Source organism: Oncorhynchus clarkii, chromosome 25 (genome assembly GCF_045791955.1).
Source record: "Oncorhynchus clarkii lewisi isolate Uvic-CL-2024 chromosome 25, UVic_Ocla_1.0, whole genome shotgun sequence".
Taxonomy (NCBI): Eukaryota; Metazoa; Chordata; class Actinopteri; order Salmoniformes; family Salmonidae; genus Oncorhynchus; species Oncorhynchus clarkii.
In genome coordinates, this window is record NC_092171.1 from 16302041 (window position 1) to 16323463 (window position 21423).

The following is a 21423-nucleotide window of genomic DNA, read 5'->3' on the forward strand; positions in this document are numbered from 1 at the left end:
ATAATGCGGGTTACACAAAACGACAGTCCCTCTGCCTTGGACAGAAGTACTCTCCCAAGTATAGAAAAATCTCTTTGTAGCCAATTCTTAAATATATTTTTAGTTCTCTTAATTTTAGGAGAGAAATTCAAATGTTGTCTGACTTAGTGGTTTTTTGACAGATGTATTCCTAAATATTTAACACAGTCCCTTGCAGGAATATTTTCTATTTCTTTATCATCAGAGTCAAATAAACATAAGATTTCACATTTAGAAACATTCAGTATTAATCCTGATGCAATAGAAAATGCAGTTATAGCATTAAGGGCATGGGCGACCTGGTCTTTGTCTCTTAAGAAAAGAGTAGTATCATCAGCCAGTTGGGAAATGTTGATTTCTTTGTTAAAAATGGTTAAGCCATATACATTTGCATTATTCAGAATATCTAGAGATAGAAGTTCCACAACCAAAATGAATAAAAATGGCCAAATTGGGCATCCCTGTCGTACACTTCTGTTGATACTGAATCTTTTGGAAGTATTAGGGTTTAGTAGCACAGAACTATTTATATATTTGTAAAACATGCGAATTACTTTAATAACATTTTCACCAAATCCAAAAAGTTTTAGAGACCTAGAGAAATTAATGTTCAATTGTGTCAAAGGCTTTACAGAAGTCAAAAAATAGGACAACCGCATCTGAGTCAATTGCATCTGAATAATCTATAAGGTCCAAGACTAAACGAATGTTAGAGTTCAAAAATCCTGTTTGAGTCTCATTTATAATGGTATCTATTCCTTTTCCAACTGGGAAAAATCGATTTGAACGGTCATCCAACTCGGAATTCCAACTCGGGGCTCTTTCTAGAGCTCTGACTTTCCGAGCTGAAGATCACCGACGTCATGATGTAACCTCGTAATTTCAGAGTTCCCAGTTGCCTTGAACGCGGCAATAGACATGCGTTATTGTGTATTTCTCCGCGTGCATCTGAGGTAAAGTAATGACTGGCTACAACTGGAGCGAGGCGCGATAGTAAACCAGTTCCTCTGGACTGTCCTGAACTTGACTCCCATTCCTGCCAGAATCCCGTGGGACCCCTGTTTCGGTGTCAAGCTCTAGTACACACGCCTCACTTCGATTGTATCCAAATAAGGATAGATTTCTGGTCCATCGGTCAAATGTACCCTCTAACTTGAAGATGTCACGTGAACTCATTGCTCATCCTTGCGCATGCAGCTACACCGAGGCACCCCGCTAAATTGAGGCGCCAATTACCACAAGTGTTTTTGGCTGTGCATTGGCTGATTTGACAACAATACAAGTGGTGAGTTTATGAACATTAGCTACTGTTCAGTTAGCTAGTTATACAACCAACTATCCAACTTTTGTGTTGGACCGATAAAAAAAATCTGATGAGGTGGAAGCGACGCGCTAACGTCAACGGTTAACGTTAGCATGTTTTTACAACTTTAACTTACGTAAAACAATACCTATCTAAGAAAATTATTGAAGCATGGCACCTTCAAATAACAGTAAATGAGACGAAATATGCCAACTTGAGCTAGCTAGTCTGGCTCAAATTATTTTGTGAGATGTGTCGTGATGAATCGCATTTCCTAGCGAGCTACAGTGTTGGCTAGGTAACGTTAGTAGAAAAATCAATATAATGGTCATTTTTTTAGGTTAGCCAACTGCATTATTAACAGTATACAGTAAGTGTGCATTTCGCATGTGTTTCTAGAACCGTATATTGATAATCTATTCACGTTTAGGTGGTGTTCTGGCTATCAGAGCCAGTCTACCTCTGAAAATAACACAAGGTCCTTAGGCTAACTGTAACGTTCGGCTCCTTAAGAGTACATCTCGGGTTAGGACAGGGTCTGAAGTGCATCTATAACAGGAGAAGCTTCCCAGGGTGGTGCGGCAGGCTCCAGGTCATCAGACTGGGCCCAGAGTATGTGAGCGGAGCGAGGAATTGCGTGTGCCCAATTTGACTGAAGCATGGAGCAAGTTACCCAAAGGCTTTTTTTTCATATTTTCATTAAGAAACTGATCAAACACACAGGTGCAAGATCAAGTTGACTTACAAAGAGTAAGAGAGGGAGTGCGGTGATGTAGTGTCCACAACTAAAGAGTCATTGTGGAATCTGAGAAGACACGCCTCCCGAAACATGATGGTGCACTACATGCTAGCAGAAAGGAACGAGGTGGGTAGCTAGCTAAGTGTATCATTGTTGCAAATGATTTAGGAACAAAAAATCAGATCGCTTAAAAGTTCAGTTCATTTTCATTCTATTGTCTATGCTATAGACTATCATTGAGTTTGGTTCAATAGGCCTGACATATTACCTCTTCCAAAAAAGTTATTGCTTTTGATGGGGTTATTTCGCCTAAAAACCTTTTTAGGCCTACCAATAGAATAATAAAAAAATAAATAAAAAAACTCCGCATTCCTGGCAAGAGTGGCCCGAAGAGTGTTCATTTCATTATTTGAAAAGTGCACAATTGGCCCAGCGTCGTTAGGGGAAGGTTTGGCCAGGGTAGGCAGTCATTTTAAAGTAACTGACTTGCCTAGTTAAATAATTGTGTTTTTTAATAATCTTACCTTGCTTCAAAGTAGCCTATAGGCAAAATCCGACCATGGAAACGTGGAGGCAATTATTTTATAGTCTTCAGAGGCTGCATGTGAATTTCAAGTTTGGGGAAGTTAGAATTTATCCTACCAGTTCTACCCTTCTGTGTGCCAGTTATGATTTTCATATGTGTGTTTTTGTGGACAGTTTCATTTCAATAACATCTTCTGAAAATTGTCATGTGGTCAATCGCAAAAAAATATATAATCTAAAAGTTTAAAGTCGACTAATGCGAGATCACCAGCCTCTGCCATATTGATATTAGAGGTCGACCGATTAATTGGATTGGCTGATTTAATTAGGGCCAATTTCAAGTTTTCATAACAATCGGAAATCTGTATTTTTGGGCGCCGATTTGCCTATTTTTTAAAATTTTATATATACCTTTTATTTAACTAGGCAAATCAGTTAAGAACACATTCTTATTTTCAATGACGGCCTAGGAACGGTGGGTTAACTGCCTTGTTCAGGGTCAGAAAAACAGATTTTCACATTGTCAGCTCAAGGGATTCAATCTTGCAACCTTACTTGTATACTCAGTCAGATTATACTGTATCTGACTGAGCGGTGGTAGGCAGAAGCAGGCGCGTAAACATTTATTCAAACAGCACTTTCGTGCGTTTTGCCAGCAGCTCTTCGTTGTGCGTCAAGCATTGCGCTGTTTATGACTTCAAGCCTATCAACTCCCGAGATGAGGCTGGTGTAACCGAAGTGAAATGGCTAGCTAGTTAGTGCGCGCTAACTAGAGGGACGGAAGCTATACTGTTACACTGGCAATACTAAAGTGCCTATAAGAACATCCAATAGTCAAAGGTTAATGAAATACAAATGGTATAGAGGGAAATAGTCCTATAATAACTACAACCTAAAACTTCTTACCTGGGAATATTGAAGACTCGTGTTAAAAGGAACCACCAGCTTTCATATGCTCTCATGTTCTGAGCAAGGAACATAGCACATATTGCACTTTTACTTTCTTCTCCAACACTTTGTTTTTGCATTATTTAAACCAAATTGAACATGTTTCATTATTTACTTGAGGCTAAATTGATTTTATTGATGTATTATATTAAGTTAAAATAAGTGTTCATTCAGTATTGTTGTAATTGTCATTAAATTTTTTTTTTAATCGGGCGATTAATCGGTATCGGCTTTTTTGGTCCTCCAATAATCGGTATCATAATCGGTCAACCTCTAATTGATACATCATGATCCATTGGCGGGTAAAGAAATGAGCACATGGAACTCATAGCCTATAGGCCAATGCAGCAGTAGGCCTATAATGCTCTTTCATGCTGAGGATAGTTGGAAAGATCTTTCAAATAGCTTACTTTGAGGAACTATAGATTTAATATATAATTTGAAATGGATGTTTAAAAAAAACAACTTTCGTATATTTCCGCGCAGCAGGCCAGGTACTTCTATACGTGCGCTCCCTCAACATTATCAGGACAGAGAAACCAGACACATACTCACTTGGAGCACTCCAAACAAAATAAAAAAAAAACATATATACTAATCTTGTAAATTATTATGAAATAAAGCATAACTTCTTTCTCACTTCTTTCATAACACATATGGAATCATGTAGTAACCAGAAGTGTTTTGTTACGTTACAGCTTTATTCTAAAATTGATTAACCTTTTGTGACACTAGGGGGCAGTATTTTCATTTTTCGAAAAATAACGTTCCCGTAGTAAACGGGATATTTTGTCAGGACAAGATGCTAGAATATGCATATAATTGACAGCTTAGGATAGAAAACACTCTAAAGTTTCCAAAACTGTAAAAATATTGTCTGTGAGTATAACAGAACTGATATTGCCCTGAGAGAAATCCAATCCGGAAGTGCCTCATGTTTTGAAAGCGCTGCGTTCCAATGCGTCCCTATCGAGCAGTGAATGGGCTATCAACCAGATTACTTTTTCTCCATATTCCCCAAGGTGTCTACAGCATTGTGACGTAGTTTTACGCATTTATGTTGAAGAATACCCGTAAGCAGCTACATTGCGCAAGTGGTCACCTGATGCTCCCAGAGTGATTCTCGCGTAAAATACAGAGGTAGCCATTATTCCAATCGGTGGATATATTATCGAATAGATATTTGAAAAACACCTTGAGGATTGATTATAAACAACGTTTGCCATGTTTCTGTCGATTTTATTATGGAGCTAATTTGGAATATTTTTCGGCGTTTTCGTGACTGCAATTTCCGGGCGATTTCTCAGCCAAACATGAAGAACAAACGGAGCTATTTCGCCTACAAAAATAATATTTTTGGAAAAAAGGAACATTGGCTCTCAAACTGGGAGTCTCGTGAGTGAAAACATCCGAAGCGCATCAAAGGTAAACGATTTAATTTGATTGCTTTTCTGATTTCCGTGACCAAGTTACCTGCTGCTAGCTGGACAAAATACTATGCTAGGCTATCGATAAACTTACACAAATTCTTGTCTAGCTTTGGCTGTAAAGCATATTTTGAAAATCTGAGTTGACAGGGTGATTAACAAAAGGATAAGCTGTGTCTCAATATATTTCACTTGTTATTTTCATGAATAGGAATATTTTCTAGGAATATTTATGTCTGTTGCGTTATGCTAATTTGTGGCAGTCGATGATTACGCTCCCTCATGCGGGATGGGGAGTCGTTTCCCCCCCCTCAGAAATCGACACACGACACCATAATGACAAAGCAAAAACAGGTTTTTAGAATTGTGTGCATATTTTTAAAACTTTTTTACAAAAACTGAAATATCACATTTACATAATTATTCAGAACCTTTACTCAGTACTTTCTTGAAGCACCTTTGGCAGCGATTACAGCCTCGAGTCTTCTTGGGTATGATGCGACAAGCTTGGCGCACCTGTATTTGGGGAGTTTCTCCCATTCCTGTCTGCAGATCCTCTCAGGTTGGATGGGGAGCGTCGCTGCACAGCTATTTTCAGGACTCTCCAGAGATGTTTGATCGGGTTCAAGTCCGGGCTCTGGCTGGGCCACTCAAGGACAATCAAAGACATGTCCCGAAGCCATTCCTGTGTTGTCATTCAATGCAGACATTTTTTGGTACCCTTCCCCAGATCTGTGCCTTGACACAATCCTGTCTCGGAGCTCTACGGACAATTCTTTCAACCTCACAGGTGGACTCCAATGAAGTTGTAGAAACATCTCAAGGATGATCAATGGAAACCGGATATACCTGAGCTCAATTTCGAGTCTCGTAGCAAAGTGTATGTAAAATAAGGTATTTCCGTTTTTATTTTTAAGACAACTGCAAAATGTCTAAAAATCTATTTTTGCTTTGTCATTATGGTGTATTGTGTGTAGATTGGTGACAAAGTAATTTTTAAATTTTTTATTAGAAGGTTGTAACATAACAATGTGGAAAAAGTCAAGTAGTCAAAATACTTCCCGAAGGCACTGTATATGTATGTTACTACTCGACTAAAACAATCCCTGTCAACAAATAGCCTAACGACCAAACAATCGACCAGTCGACCAATTGGGCTCAGCCCTAATTCTTTGGCAACAGCTATGGTGGATATTCCTGCAGTCAGCATGCCAATTGCACACTCCCTCAACTTGATACATCTGACAATGTGTTGCCTGACACAACTGCACATTTTAGTGGCCTTTTATTGTCCCCAGGACAAGATGCACCTGTGTAATGATCATGCTGTTTAATCAGCTTCTTGATATGCCTCACCTGTCAGGTTGATTAATTATTTTGACAAAGGAGAAATGCTCACTAACAGGGATGTAAATACATTTGTGCTTAGAATTTGAGAGAAAAAAGCTTTTTGTGCGGGTGGAACATTTCTGGGATCTTTAATTTCAGCTCATGAAACATTGGACTAACACTTTACATGTTGCGTTTTATGTTTTTGTAGTTTTTACCAGGTGTACAGGACGTGACTCTTATTCTGAAGGATTCCAAAAATATGTGATCCAGAGGTGCTTAGTTATTCTTTCCTGCTTCACAACTGTAGCTCAGAGAGGGTCTGAATTGGAATTGAAGCAAAATAGTTGTGGATGTCATTTTTTTTTCTACCCTTTAGGAAACACTCTAGAAGAGTTCCTGATCCTGGTATCTGTTTAGCCCCAGCTGGTTAACCACTGTATCAGGGGCAATGGAGAGGCCTATCCAGCCTCTGAAGACAATATTTCATAGGCTAAGTAGTGCAAAACCAAGAGGAGATAATAAGAGTTTTGGGCACTTGAGACCGCTCTCTGTTTATTCTAGAATGATAACTTGTGAAAACGGTAGGGTTAGTCCTAGTGGCACTAACCAGTCATGGAATTCATCCAATCCATTCTGCAACTTGAAAATAGAGATTGTGAACAACAATGCCCCTACAACACACAAGAGGCGATTGGATGACTCCTGCCTTGATGACACGTACGAGACTACATACAAAAAGCCCTGCAGTCCTAAGGCCATCTCCCCAGACCTGGCTTGTGTTGTAGTTTCATGCAGCATCCTTCCAGATGTAGCCACTGTCTCCCCTACCACTGACCTCCAGAAAGTGCCATCTAGTGTTGAAAATGCAGTCAAAGATAAAGGTACACCAGAAGCTGTGATATGTGTGCCAAACTCTGATCATATCCAGTGTGGCCAAGCAGGAGAGGCTGGAAGTAGACCGGGTGGTGCTGCAGCTCCAGGCGGCCCCGTATCAAATGAGTCTGAGACCCTGAGCCATGAGCCTGAGAAAGTCTTGATGGACCTTGGTCCTGTTTTTGACTTTGACGTTGACGACATCATGTGCCTGAGCCCCATTGACAGCGACAGGGGGAGCGATGAGGGCATTGAAGCCTTTGTTGATAGCTGTAACAGTTTTTATGACGGCGACACCCAGCAAACTAAGCCTTTCTTAGCTCATAGTCCAACACAGGACCAGGTTTCAAGAGAGGGATATGACGTAGGAGAGAGGGAGGAGGGGAAAGGAGAGAAGATGGTGGGAGAAGGAGAAAGGGGAAAAGAGGGCAATGAGGAGATAAACCATCAGGAGGAAGAGGAGGTTGTGAGCATTGAGGGTTTTTTTTCCAGGTCCTACCTTGAGGCACTTAAAGCAGGAAAGGATGTGTCTCAGGCTGTGCCACCCCTGCAGCCCCGCATCTCGTCCAGCCCTTTGTTTATGGGGAGGGAGGTGATGCAGAGGCTGCAGGTGGCTGTGTCAGATGATGGGGAGCCTCCATGTCCTCCAGGGTTCCCTGATCCCAATGGGGGCCAGGCTATGGTTTGCCAGCCACACTACTCTTTCACTTCGGAGGATGTAGCGTATGGGTTATATGGGGCACCTCTGGTCCCAGTGGAGGGTGCAGATGAGGGCTTGGAGGGTACGGCAGGGGACGATTGGAGTATCGGTGCCCCGATACTGGAGTCCTCATTGTGTCACATTGCCCCAGTGGAGTTCAATGCGGGTTGTGAGGGAAATGTGGTGGAGGGGGGAGGAGGTGTGCTTGATTCAGTTCAGGAGTGCCAGGTCACACTCCTGGCTGAAGAGGTAACCGTGGAGCCCAGCTACGAGAAAGCCTTTCCTCTCCAAGTCCAGGTAAGTGGTCCGAACGCATTTATTTTGTTTTCTTAATGTAGCTGTTTGATTTAACTAATCATATTTCATCATTAACAAAAATAAATCCTGTATTTTGTGTCCATATAGCCATGTTTTGAAATGTATTTGTTTTCCCTGCATCAACTGTTAGGATAGCTTAGATTTGGTTGTGACTGTATAGTGCTTGTGTGGATTTATCTGGTCATATTGCTGTAAGACCTTTCTGCTGTGTCCAGGTGAGGTCAGTATTGGTGGTTCCCAGCGTGCAACAGAGCAGCAGCAGCCAACTCTCAACGCCGCCTGAGCAGAAAGTGTCTGAGACCAGGTCTGCGCAGAAACCTTCTCTGGAGAAGAATGTTGTCAAGATGACAACAAGACCTGTCAAGAAACCTTCACCTGGACAGAACATTATCAAGAACACAATTGTCCATAAACCTTCGCTTGGGCAGAAAGTGACGAAGATAAAACCTGTCCAGGCAGCTTCAACTTCGTCTGACCAGAAAGTGGTCAATACAAGACCTGTCCAGAAAACTGCACCAAGGTACATTTCAGAGTCCTTGATGTTTTCTAAATATCCTCTAGAGGGAGCAATTTGATGATTTTTCTTCCCTATCTGGCATGGCCTAAAATTAATACCCGCCAAATGCAGGCAGATTTTGGCATTGGCGGTAAGATGTCTATTTCACCAACCATGTTGGCGGGTGGTCAAGGCTCCAGTGCTAGCATTTCACTTGCATTTCTGAATTAAAATAGTATGATTTATAGCAAAATAAATGCATCCGCAGTCTTTCTGCTGTTTTTTGTTTCATAGTTGGTAAATGAATCGCACATAGTCAAATAACTATTAATCCTATAGCCTATCCCACATCGCTCAGCAACATTGCCTGGCTGGGGGCTGTGCTGACGTAAAGTGCTTAGAAGCGCTACGCATAGGCATAACGAAAGTTGACTGAAGTGAGACTGTCCTTGTGTTTCATGGCTATTTACTTTGTTTTGTTCACAAGCTAGGTTGTTTTTCAATGTTTGAGTTTCAACTGCTAGGGAAGAGAAGACGTTGGCTCCTAGTCAGACTCAATCTCACAGGCACAAACATGGCTCAACTGGCATTACCACAGTAACCTCCCGCCCTGAAAGGGGCAGGCGAACATTTGTCTCATCTGACATTTTGGTTTAAAGACTTGGTCACAAAAGATCAAATGAAACACTATTCCTCATTACATCTTACTAGTAATACAATTATTGATTTAGAAACATGACAAAGGATCCTCATCCCTTTTTTTGTGTTGGTGTAATTCCAGCAGACAAAAATATTTTGGGTGGTGGGTAAATTTTAAAATCTACATGCTGTAGTTGGCTGTTGGACCAAAACATTTGCTTCAGGCCCTGCTGACTGGTATTATTTCCAGAGAGACTGGTTTATTTTTCTTCTCTGAATGTAGACAGACGGTCTGGTTATTCTCCCACTCAACCACTTCACAAATGCATCTTTATTTAATCAATACTTTTACATGACTTGAATGGTCAAAGCCTCAATAAAGCATTACTTATTCAATTCTGTCAGATCTGAGGTCTTGTGAGAGTGTAAGGAAGCAGAATAGATTTCTTGAGTGTTTGAATTGGGTGGATGTCTTTTCCAGGCCAGTGGTCTATGACAGGGAGGAGGACTGGCAGCGTGAGAAGTGGCTCTATGTGGACTCAGTCACCAGACACATAAGGGAGAACATTGGTGCAGGAGAAGGTAAGAGGTGTATCTCATTATTTGGGATGTTGGGGGCCTGGTGCTAATCGGGTGCTTCAATTGGTGAGTTTAGTGAAATGTTCTTGTTATCCCAACATAAGTTATTTCAACTAATTTCTCGTTCTCTTGAAGTCTATTTATCGCCCCAAAACCTTACCCCATTTCCACACTGAGTCCTTATCTTATGTTGTCGTGAATCCTCTGTGGTTGGCTGTAATGATGTGTAAGGCTTTGTGTGAAGTCCCGTTCTAAGTCAGACTTAATTCATGCCAGTCCTAATAACTTTGAATCCTAACCTACCTATGAATTTTGCTGTGCAGTGCGTAAAGGAAAAGACCAGTCATTTAGAAATGTTAGCGTGTGTGTATGTATATGACAACTGAAATACCACATGTAAGTATTCAGACCCTTTACTCAGTACTTTGTTGAAGCTCATTTGGCAGCGATTACAACCTCAGGTATTCTTGGGTTTGACGCTACAAGCTTGGCACACTTGTATTTGGGGAGTTTCTCCCATTCGTCTCTGCAGATCCTCTCGAGCTCTGTCAGGTTGGATGGGGAGCGTCGCTGCACAGCTGTTTTCAGGTCTCTCCAGAGATGTTTAATCGGGTTCAAGTCCGGGCTCTGGCTGGGCCACTCAAGGACATTCAGAGACTTATCAAATCTGATTTGTCACATGCGCCGAATGCACACTTACAAGCCCTTAATTAACCAACAGTGCAGTTCAAGAAATACAGTTAATATTTTCTTAACTAAATAAAATAAAAGTAACAGAAGAATTACATAACAATAACAAGGCTATATACAGGGGCCCGGTACCGAGTAAATGTGCAGGGGTACAGGTTAGTCGAGGTAATTTGTACATGTACACTACCGGTCAAATGTTTTAGGACACCTACTCATTTTCTTTCTTTTTTTATATTTTCTAGAATAATAGTGAAGACCTCAAGACTATGAAACAACACATATGGAATCATGTAGTAACCAAAAAAGTGTAAAATAAATCAAAATATATTTTCTATTTGAGATTCTTCAAATAGCCACCCTTTTCCTTGACTGCCAAGAGCATGCAAAGCTTTCTCTCAACCAGCTTCACCTGGAATCCTTTTCCAACAGTCTTGAAGGAGTTCCCACATATGCTGTGCACTTGTTGGCTGCTTTTTCCTCACTCTGCAGTCTGACTCATCCCAAACCATCATGGAGGTTGGCACCAAGGACATGGAGGTTGGAACCAAAAATGTCCAATTTGGACTCTAGACCAAAGGACAAGTTTCCACCGGTGTAATGTCCATTGCTCGTGTTTCTTTGCCCAAGCAAGTCTCTTCTTCTTATTGGTGTCCTTTTAGTATTCGTTTTTTTGCAGCAATTCTACCATGAAGCCCTGACTCTAGGCCCAAGAGGCTTTTAAACAGCTTCTACCCCCAAATCAAATTTTATTTGTCACATACACATGGTTAGCAGATGTTAATACGAGTGTAGCGAAAGGCTTTGGCTTCTAGTTCCGACAATGCCGTAATAACCAACGAGTAATCTAACCTAACAATTCCACAACTACTACCTTATACACACAAGTGTAAAGGGACAAAGAATATGTACATAAAGATATGTGAATGAGTGATGGTACAGAACGGCATAGGAAAGATACAGTAGATGGTATAGAGTACAGTGTATATACATATGAGATGAGTAATGTAGGGTATATAAACAAAGTGGCTAGTGATACATGTATTACATAAAGATGGCAAGATGCAGTAGATGATATAGAGTACAGTACATACATATGAGATGAGTAATGTAGGGTATGTAAACATTATATTAACCTGTTGTGACGAGCAATCCCGTATCCGGGATCGTAATTATAGCCTCAAGCTCATTACCAAAACGCAACGTTAAACCCTCTTAGAGCCAGGTGAGACGCTAGCCAACAGGAAATGGAAATGCGCAACGCCAAATGCTAATAATACTCGATAAAACTCAAACTTTCATTAAAACACACATGCAGGGTACTGAATTAAAGCTACACTCGTTGTGAATCTAGCCAACATGTCAGATTTTTTAAATGCTTTTCGGCGAAAGCATGAGAAGCTATTATCTGATAGCATGCAACCCCCCGAAATACCTGAAGGGGACGTAAACAAAAGAATTAGCGTAGCCGGCGCTACACAAAACGCAGAAATAAAATATAAAACATTCATTACCTTTGACGAGCTTCTTTGTTGGCACTCCTATATGTCCCATAAACATCACAATTGGGTCTTTTTTTTTAATTAAATCCATCCATGTATACCCAAAATGTCCATTTATATAGCCTGTCTGATCCAGGAAAAAACAGCTTTCCAAAACGCAACGTCATTTTTTTTAATTAAAAAAGTTGCCTATAAACTTTGACAAAACACTTCAAACTACTTTTGTAACCTAACTTTAGGTATTTGTAAACGTTAATAATCGATCAAATTGATCACGGGGCGATCTGTATTCAATAGCAGCTACTCTTGAAATCATGGTCCATATTCTCTCTTCCATAAACTTCCTCCTGTGTACTGGATGACAGGAAGTGCCTATTTCTCATTTCACCAAGGATTAACTTCAACCCAATTGCCAGTACTGGCGACATCGCGTGGAAGCTGTAGGAACTGTAAACTGGCCGCTATCTATTTTCCCTTGCCATAGACAATTCAGAGACTGGCGGATGGATACTGTTTTTTTTTTTTTTTTGTGAACAGGTTTTTCTTGGGATTTTGCCTGCTATTCACGTTCTGTTATAGTCACAGACATGATTTAACCCGTTTTAGAAACACACATACTAATCATATGCATATACTATATTCCTGGTATGAGTAGCAGGACGTTGAAATTTTATGCGATTTTTAACAAAATGTTAAAAAAATTCAAGAGAGCTCAGGCAAGGTGACCGGAAACATGACCAAATACAAATAGTGTAGCTATTCCACCTGCAAGGCAATCAAACAAGCTAAGTGTCAGTATAGAGACAAAGTAGAGTCACAATTCAACAGCTCAGACACAAGAGGTATGTGGCAGGGTCTATAGTCAATCACGGATTACAAAAATAAAACCAGCCCTGTCGCGGACCAGGATGTCTTGCTCCCAGACAGACTAAATAACTTTTTTTGCTCGCTTAGAGGACAATACAGTGCCACTGACATGGCCCGCTACCAAAACCTGCGGGCTCTCCTTCACTGCAGCCAACGTGAGTAAAACATTTAAACGTGTTAACCCTCGCAAGGCTGCAGGCCCAGACGGCATCCCTAGCCACGTCCTCAGAGCATGCGCAGACCAACTGGCTGGTGTGTTTACGGACATATTCAATCAATCCTTATCCCAGTCTGCTGTTCCCACATGCTTCAAGAGGGCCACCATTGTTCCTGTTCCCAAGAAAGCTAAGGTAACTGAGCTAAACGACTACCGCCCCGTAGCACTCACTTCAGTCATAATGAAGTGCTTTGAGAGACTAGTCAAGGACCATATCACCTCCACCCTACCTGACACCCTAGACCCACTCCAATTTGCTTACCGCCCCAATAGGTCCACAGACGACGCAATCGCAACCACACTGCCCTAACCCATCTGGACAAGAGGAATACCTATGTGAGAATGCTGTTCATCTACGACAGCTCAGCATTCAACACCATAGTACCCTCCAAACTCGTCATCAAGCTCGAGACCCTGGGTCTCGACCCCGCCCTGTGCAACTGGGTACTGGACTTCCTGACGGGCCACCCCCAGGTGGTGAGGGTAGGTAACAACATCTCCACCCCGCTGATCCTCAACACTGGGGCCCCACAAGGGTGCGTTCTGAGCCCTCTCCTGTACTCCCTGTTCACCCACGACTGCGTGGCCATGCACGCGTCCAACTCAATCATCACGTTTGCGGACGACATTAAAGTGGTAGGCTTGTTTACCAACAACAACGAAACAGCCTACAGGGAGGAGGTGAGGGCCCTCGGAGTGTGGTGTCAGGAAAATAACCTCACACTCAACGTCAACAAAACAAAGGAGATGATTGTGGACTTCAGGAAACAGCAGAGGGAGCACCCCCTATCCACATCGACGGGACAGGAGTGGAGAGAGTAGTAAGTTTTAAGTTCCTCGCGTACACATCACGGACAAACTGAATTGGTCCACCCACACAGAGCGTTGTGAAGAAGGCACAGCAGCGCCTCTTCAACCTTAGGAGGCTGAAGAAATGTGTCTTGTCACCAAAAGCACTCACAAACTTCTACAGATGCACAATCGAGAGCATCCTGTCGGGCTGTATCACCGCCTGGTACGGCAACTGCTCCGCCCACAACCGTAAGGCTCTCCAGAGGGTAGTGAGGTCTGCACAATGCATCACTGGGGGCAAATTACCTGCCCTCCAGGACACCTACACCACCCGATGTCACAGGAAGGCCATAAAGATCATCAAGGACAACAACCACCCGAGCCACTGCCTGTTCACCCCGCTATCATCCAGAAGGCGAGGTCAGTACAGGTGCATCAAAGCAGGGACCGAGAGACTGAAAAACAGCTTCTATCTCAAGGCCATCAGACTGTTAAACAGCCACCATTAACATTGAGTGGCTGCTGCCAACATCAACTCCAGCCACTTTAATAATGGAAATGGATGTAAAAAAATGTATCACTAGCCACTTTAAACAATGCCACTTAACTTCTTCGATATAGGGGGCGCTCTTTTAATTTTTGGATAAAAAAACGTTCCCGTTTTAAACAAGATATTTTATCACGAAAAGATGCTCGACTATGCATATAATTGACAGCTTTGGAAAGAAAACACTGACGTTTCCAAAACTGCAAAGATATTATCTGTGAGTGCCACAGAACTAATGCTACAGGCGAAACCAAGATTAAACTTCAAACAGGAAGTGAGACAGATTTTTGAGGCGCTGTGTTCCAATGTCTCCTTATATGGCTGTGAATGCGCCAGGAACGAGCCTACACTTTCTGTCATTTCCACAAGGTGTCTGCAGCATTGTGACGTATTTGTAGGCATATCATTGGAAGATTGACCATACATTTACCAGGTGTCCGCCTGGTGTCCTCCGTCGAAATTGGTGCGTAATCTCCAGCTGCATGTATTTTTCCATGTGATTCAGAGGAGAAACCAAACTGCCACGAATGACTTATCATCGAATAGATATGTGAAAAACACCTTGAGGATTGATTCTAAACAACGCTTGCCATGTTTCTGTCGATATTATGGAGTTAATTTGGAAAAAAGTTTGGCGTTTTGATGACTGAATTTTCGGGGGTTTTTCTTGTCCAAACGGAGCGATTTCACCTACACAAATAATATTTTTGGAAAAACTGAACATTTGCTATCTAACTGAGAGTCTCCTCATTGAAAACATCCGAAGTTCTTCAAAGGTAAATGATTTTATTTGAATGCTTTTCTTGTTTTTGTGAAAATGTTGCCTGCTGAATGCTAGGCTTAATGCAATGCTAGCTATCAATACTCTTACACAAATGCTTGTTTTGCTATGGTTGAAAAGCATATTTGGAAAATCTGAGATGACAGTGTTGTTAACAAAAGGCTAAGCTTGAGAGCCAATATATTTATTTCATTTCATTTGCGATTTTCATGAATAGTTAAAAGCAGTGGTTCGCGCTTTCAGTTTCGTGCGAATGCTGCCATCAATCCACGGTTTCTGGTTTGGGAATGTTTTAATCGTTGCTGTGGGTATAACGTCGCCAATGCACTTTCTAATGAACTCGCTCACCGAATCAGCGTATTTGTCAATGTTGTTGTTGTTGTTGTTGGACGCAATGCGGAACATATCCCAATCCACATGATCGAAGCAGACTTGAAGCGTGGAATCAGATTGGTCAGACCAGCATTGAACAGACCTGAGCGCGGGAGCTTCTTGTTTTAGTTTCTGTCTGTAGGCTGGAAGCAACTAAATGGAGTCGTGGTCAGCTTTTCCGAAAGGAGTGCGGGGGAGGGCCTTATATGCGTCGCGGAAGTTAGAATAACAACGATCTGGGGTTTTACCAGCCCTGGTAGCACAATCGATATGCTGATAGAATTTAGGGAGTCTTGTTTTCAGAATAGCCTTGTTAAAATCCCCAGCTGCAATGAATGCAGCCTCAGGATATGTGGTTTCCAGTTTACATAGAGTCAAATAAAGTTCGTTCAGGGCCATTGATGTGTCTGCTTGGGGGGGAATATATACGGCTGTGATTATAATCGAAGAGAATTCCCTTGGTAGATAATGCTGTCGACATTTGATTGTGAGGAATTCGAAGTCAGGTGAACAGAAGGACTTGAGTTCCTGTATGTTGTTATGATCACACCACGTCTCATTAATCACAAGGCATACCCCCCCCCCCCCCCCCCGCCCCTCTTCTTACCAGAAAGATGCTTGTTTCTGTCGGCGCGATGCGTGAAGAAACCAGCTGGCTGCACTGACTCCGTTAGCGTCTCTCGAGTGAGCCATGTTTCCTTGAAGCAAAGAACGTTAGTCTCTGATGTCTCTCTGGAATGCTACCCATGCTCGGATTTCATCAACCTTGTTGTCTAGAGACTGGACATTGGCGAGTAGTATGGTAGGGAGTGGTGCGCAATGTGCCCGTCTCTGGAGCCTGACCAGAAAACAGCTTTGTTTGCCCCTTTTACGGCGTCGTTGTTTAGGGTCACCGGCTGGGATCCATTCCTTTGTCCTGGGTGGAAGGCAAAACACAGGACCCGCTTCGGGAGAGTCATATTCCTGGTCGTAATGATGGTGAGTTGACGTTGCTCTTATATTCAGTAGTTCCTCCCAACTGTATGTAATGAAACCTAAGATTACCTGGGGTACCAATGTAAGAAATAACACGTAAAAAAAAAAACACTGCATAGTTTCCTAGGAACGTGAAGCGAGGACTGCCATCTCTGTCGGCACCGGACTAGAAAGCCATAAGACTCCTGAACATCTAGTCAAATTGCTACCCAGACTATTTGCATTGCCCCTCTCCACACCACTGCCTGTATAGTCACTTTAATTAACTCTACCTACATGTACATACTACCTCAACGAACCAGTGCCCTGCACATTGACTCTGTACCGGCATCCCCCTTTATATATATATTTTTTTTTTACTGCTGGTCTTTAAAAAGACCAGCAGTTTAATTAATTAAAGTAACCGTTTCACAGTAATTTTGTATTTGGCGCATGTGACTAATACAATTTGATTCAGTCTCTGAACAGTTGATGTTGAGATGTCTGTTACTTGAACTCTGAAGCATTTATTTAATTGATTTGGGTGGCTACTTTGAAGAATATAAAATATATTTAGATTAACATTTTTGTGTACTACATAATTCCATGTTTGTTCTTTCATAATGTTGATGGCTTCACTATTATTCTACAATGTAGAAAATAGTACAATTTTTAAAGAAAAAACCTTGAATGAGTAGGTGTGTCCAAACTTTTGACTGGTACTGTAGGTGGTTCCAAATGAACTAAAGCCAGCCCTGTAACTGACACGCAAGTCAGAAAGCACTTGCACGTCATTGACATGGATTTCCACAAAGTTCCCACTTCGGATTTCCCACTTCAAGCCCAAATATACCATACTTTGACTAAAATTGACAATTGTGCAACATCATAGGTAAGCTCTGGGCACCATCTTTTTTTTGCTGGTGTAGGCGCTTAAGCCGTCGCCAGGTACTTTACCACACATGTAACAAATCTTAAGAGCTGCTTGGGCTAGGATAATCACCTTCACTAGGAAGTTGTCTTTCCATTTTTCATTGATAGTTTGACTTTTTTCACAGAAATACAGTTATTAGGACTTGCTCACTGACTGGCTAGGTTTTTTTTCTTAATTGTCTATTTTGTGCCCTAATTATATCCTTTTTGTTATGGACACAGCTTAATCTAATATTATTAATAAAAATAATAGTAATGGTCATTTAGCAGACACTTATCTGAAGCCACTTGTTCTAGATTTCTGAATAATGCTTGTAATGACCCTCAAATGGCATAATTCCCAGGTTTTCTGTGCCATTGATGCTGTATATTCTTGCTGTCCTGTATCATCTTCTTCATAGTAATTGTTCAGCTTGTAGTGTGTGTGTGTGCTACCTGTATGGGTTTGTCTCCAGGGGTGATGACTGAGCTGCTGAACCTGATGAACCATGTTGCCGATCAGAGACCAGGCACCAACGGCAGGCAGTGGCAGCACCCCTCGGATCTCACCCGCAGGTACAGGCATCTACATGCGTTTTTTTCTACTGCTGCCCTCTGTAGAGGACATTTCAGTCTTAATTGGACAATTGATTGCATCTTTTCTAATGCAGTCACATACTCCTTTCTGAGTATTGATTTCACTTTACCCCATACAATTTTTTTTCTCAAATGTTTGTTCATCAGAAATTACCAAAGACGATTTGGAAATGACAGAACAAATTACACTCTGGACGAATGGCAGAACCAGAACTACAGGAACCACCAGCGCTTTGCCAATCTCCCACAGATCTTTGAGAGAAGTCCAGTTCTGTAAATCCAAGCAACAAAGCATTTTACCAGAGGAATGTATAGGGCAGTACACTTTTAAATTTGGCAAATGACATCACTCAGGTCATTAGGTGTCTAAGATTTGAGCTCTTATATTGTAAGCCTAGAACCACGGTTAAAACTTGAATGAATCCTTTACTTCTGCTCAGCTTTTAACAATGTCTTTCACTTATTGTTTTTTGTTTGAAATTAATTAATTTATCCTCGCTCAAGATTTGTATGTTTATTGTTAGTGTCTTGAAGCCCAGAGATTATTATTTTTTTTCAATTTGTTCGATCTGAGACAGTAATATTGTGGATTTTAGTGTGATAAATCTATTTTCTTGTTGTACTTGAATTTAAATTATGTTCCGTTCAGCTTACCAACTAGTATAATCATAACATTGATGACAGAAAAGGAACAAAAATAACGTAATAGCCAATCGTTGTGCGTGCCTGTCTCCTGTCTGCACTTATTTCCTTTTTGTACTGTCATTCCTAGTTTGTGCTAGGCACCTTGTTTGCACAGGCTTTTTTTAATGTTTTAAAGAACTCCTTTTTGAATATTGTGCACATTTCCCTGGCTAAACTTTTATTTGTGCAGTTGAATTTCTTTCCCCATACATGTTGCATTCTTGCTGTTGAAGTACAAACAAATCATCCAACACTTTGTTAGTACTTGGTTCTGATTAGCCCCTTGGTTCAGTTGGAACACTTTGAAGGGACAATCAAATCATAACTGATCTACACCATTTCCAAGGTGTGGTGCCATATGTATTGTTCCAGATGCTGTTCACTTACTGCCTCTGGCCTGTCATTTGTTTATTAGCATATGCCTGAGTATTTGAGGCCATGTTATGGTTGCTTGAAGTTTTTGTTCCATCTTAGATTTCTTGTCTAACAAAATTAAGGGAGTTATTAGTTTGTCACATGGATTAGGTCAACTCTTAAAATTCTCTACTTTATCTATATTCTGTGCAGCGAAGCGATATGGATTGGCCTTGTATTGATGCGTGTGTTGGAGAGACATCTGTAAACATAATCTAGTGTGGGAATTTGGTGAGAAACCTGATTTGTAGGGATCTGTTATGTGTGGCCTATTTTCTTTGACATTGTGAATCTCGGCACATTTCTCGCACAGGTTTCTGATTTCACATTAAAAGCAGTTGCCTGAAACCCTGAGTGAACTTTTACAAGGATGAATGTCTAGCCCAGTCAGAATACCATATGAGTGCACTTGATGACTGAGGAGATATTGCATGTGGCTCACTGATGCTAATAGAATAGAGGTTTCATTTATAAGAAAAAATAAATGGAGCACTTTGGCAGTTAACAATAAAGATGATGGAATTGCAGTGCAGCCTACCTATGACCATTTTCAATATGAACTACCCCATCTAAGCTTGCTTACTAATTTACTCTATCTTTTAGGTTCTCATAATCATATAATATGCTATTCAACCTCTGATTTAAGCTTATTGCTAACAGCTTTAAATAGCATATGATTTAATTACCTACATGTGGATATGGTAGGCCATCATTGTAAATAAGAATTTGTTCTGAACTGACTTGCCTAGTTAAATAAATAAAAAATGTGGATATGAACACTAAGCTCAAGTTCATCCCTCTCAGTTACCATTGTTGGAATCCTGGAAAGAAATTATTTGACATGGTCTATTGGTACTGTAGTATTTTTGAATCCAGCTGTGAGAAAAGGAGCAGAAAATGATTTAATGTTAAATCACTTATTTTATTAACCGTACACAAGTAAGCATACACCATAATCCACATTATAGACATTGTGTAACCTTGTGCATAATCGTAGAACCATGCTATCCCTCATTAAAGAGCAACATGCACTTTCTGATTTGGCCTTGTTTTAGATTTGGTTCATGAAGAAATGCTAGATGCAGTGACTGAGTTCAAATGTGAGTTGGTTTCTGGGTGCAGTTTGATGTGGGTGTCTTGTGTGTTTGCAGTTGGGAAGAGTTAGCCAAATTATTTAGCCAATTAGCTTCAGCTGACAGGTGTGCAACTGGCAATATTGGTTGGACTTTGGATAGCCTATCTCCGGGGCTAGTTAGAGACCGTCAATTAGTTGCACAATGAAAATGTTTGCAACATGAAAATTCTCATTCTTAGTTTTCTCATTAAATGCTTTCAATATTTGTATATACATTTATACAATTTATAGTTTGGTTTGAGTCATTTAAATTTGAAGCTACAGTACCAGTCAAATGTTTTGACACCTACTCATTACAGTGTTTTTCTTTATTTTTACTATTTTCTACATTTGTAGAGTAATAGTGAAGACAAACTATGAAATAACACATGGAATCATGTAGTAACCAAAAACGTGTGAAACAAATCTAAATATATTTGAGATTCTTCAAAGTAGCCACCCTTCGCCTTGATGACAGCTTTGCACACTCTTGGCATTCTCTCAATCAAATCAAATTCTATGAATCATATGCACCGAATACAACCAGTGTAGACCTTACAGTGAAATGCTTACTTACGAGCCCCTAACCGACGGTGCAGTTTCAAAAAATACGGATAAGAGATAAAAGTAACAAGTAATTAAAGAGCAGCAGTAAAAAATAACAATATATACAGGTGGGTGCCAGTTAGTTGAGGTAGTATGTATGTAAGTAGAGTTAATTAAAGTGACCATGCATAGATGACAATGCCATTTGACAAGATGTTCAGAAGTCTTATAGCTTGGGGGTAGCTCTTTAGAAGCTTCTACCCTCTTTAGAAGCCTCTTGGACCTAGACTTGACGCTCCGGTACCGCTTGCCATGTGTTAGCAGTCTGACTATTTTTATGACTAGGGTGGCTGGAGTCTGACAATTGTTAGGGCCTTCCTCAGACACCGCCTGGTATAGAGGTCCTGGATGGCAGGAAGCTTGGCCCCAGTGATGTACTGGGTCGTTCTCACTACCCTCTGTTGTGCCTTGCAGTCGAAGGCCGAGCAGTTGCCATACCAGGCAGTGATGCAACTAGTCAGGATGTTCTCTGGTGCAGCT

The 21423-nt window shown here is 41.1% G+C and overlaps 1 protein-coding gene across 2 annotated transcripts; it reads left to right on the forward strand.

Moving 5' to 3' along the window:
* The first annotated feature begins 1120 nt into the window (after window positions 1–1120).
* LOC139383761 (uncharacterized) lies at window positions 1121–20000 on the forward strand. 2 transcript variants are annotated; one of them, XR_011628785.1, is made up of 7 exons: window positions 1121–1303; window positions 6669–8162; window positions 8399–8703; window positions 9800–9900; window positions 16550–16640; window positions 18005–18104; window positions 18273–20000. XR_011628785.1 is itself a non-coding variant. In XM_071128323.1 (6 exons), the coding sequence occupies exons 2-6, from the start codon at window positions 6741–6743 to the stop codon at window positions 18400–18402; spliced, it is 2058 nt and encodes a 685-aa protein (XP_070984424.1). In that variant the 5' UTR covers window positions 1196–1303; window positions 6669–6740; the 3' UTR covers window positions 18403–20000. The 2 variants fall into 2 exon arrangements, 1 of the variants encoding a protein (XP_070984424.1); XM_071128323.1 differs by lacking the exon at window positions 16550–16640 and having other exon boundaries at window positions 1196–1303.
* The last annotated feature ends 1423 nt before the right edge of the window (window positions 20001–21423 follow it).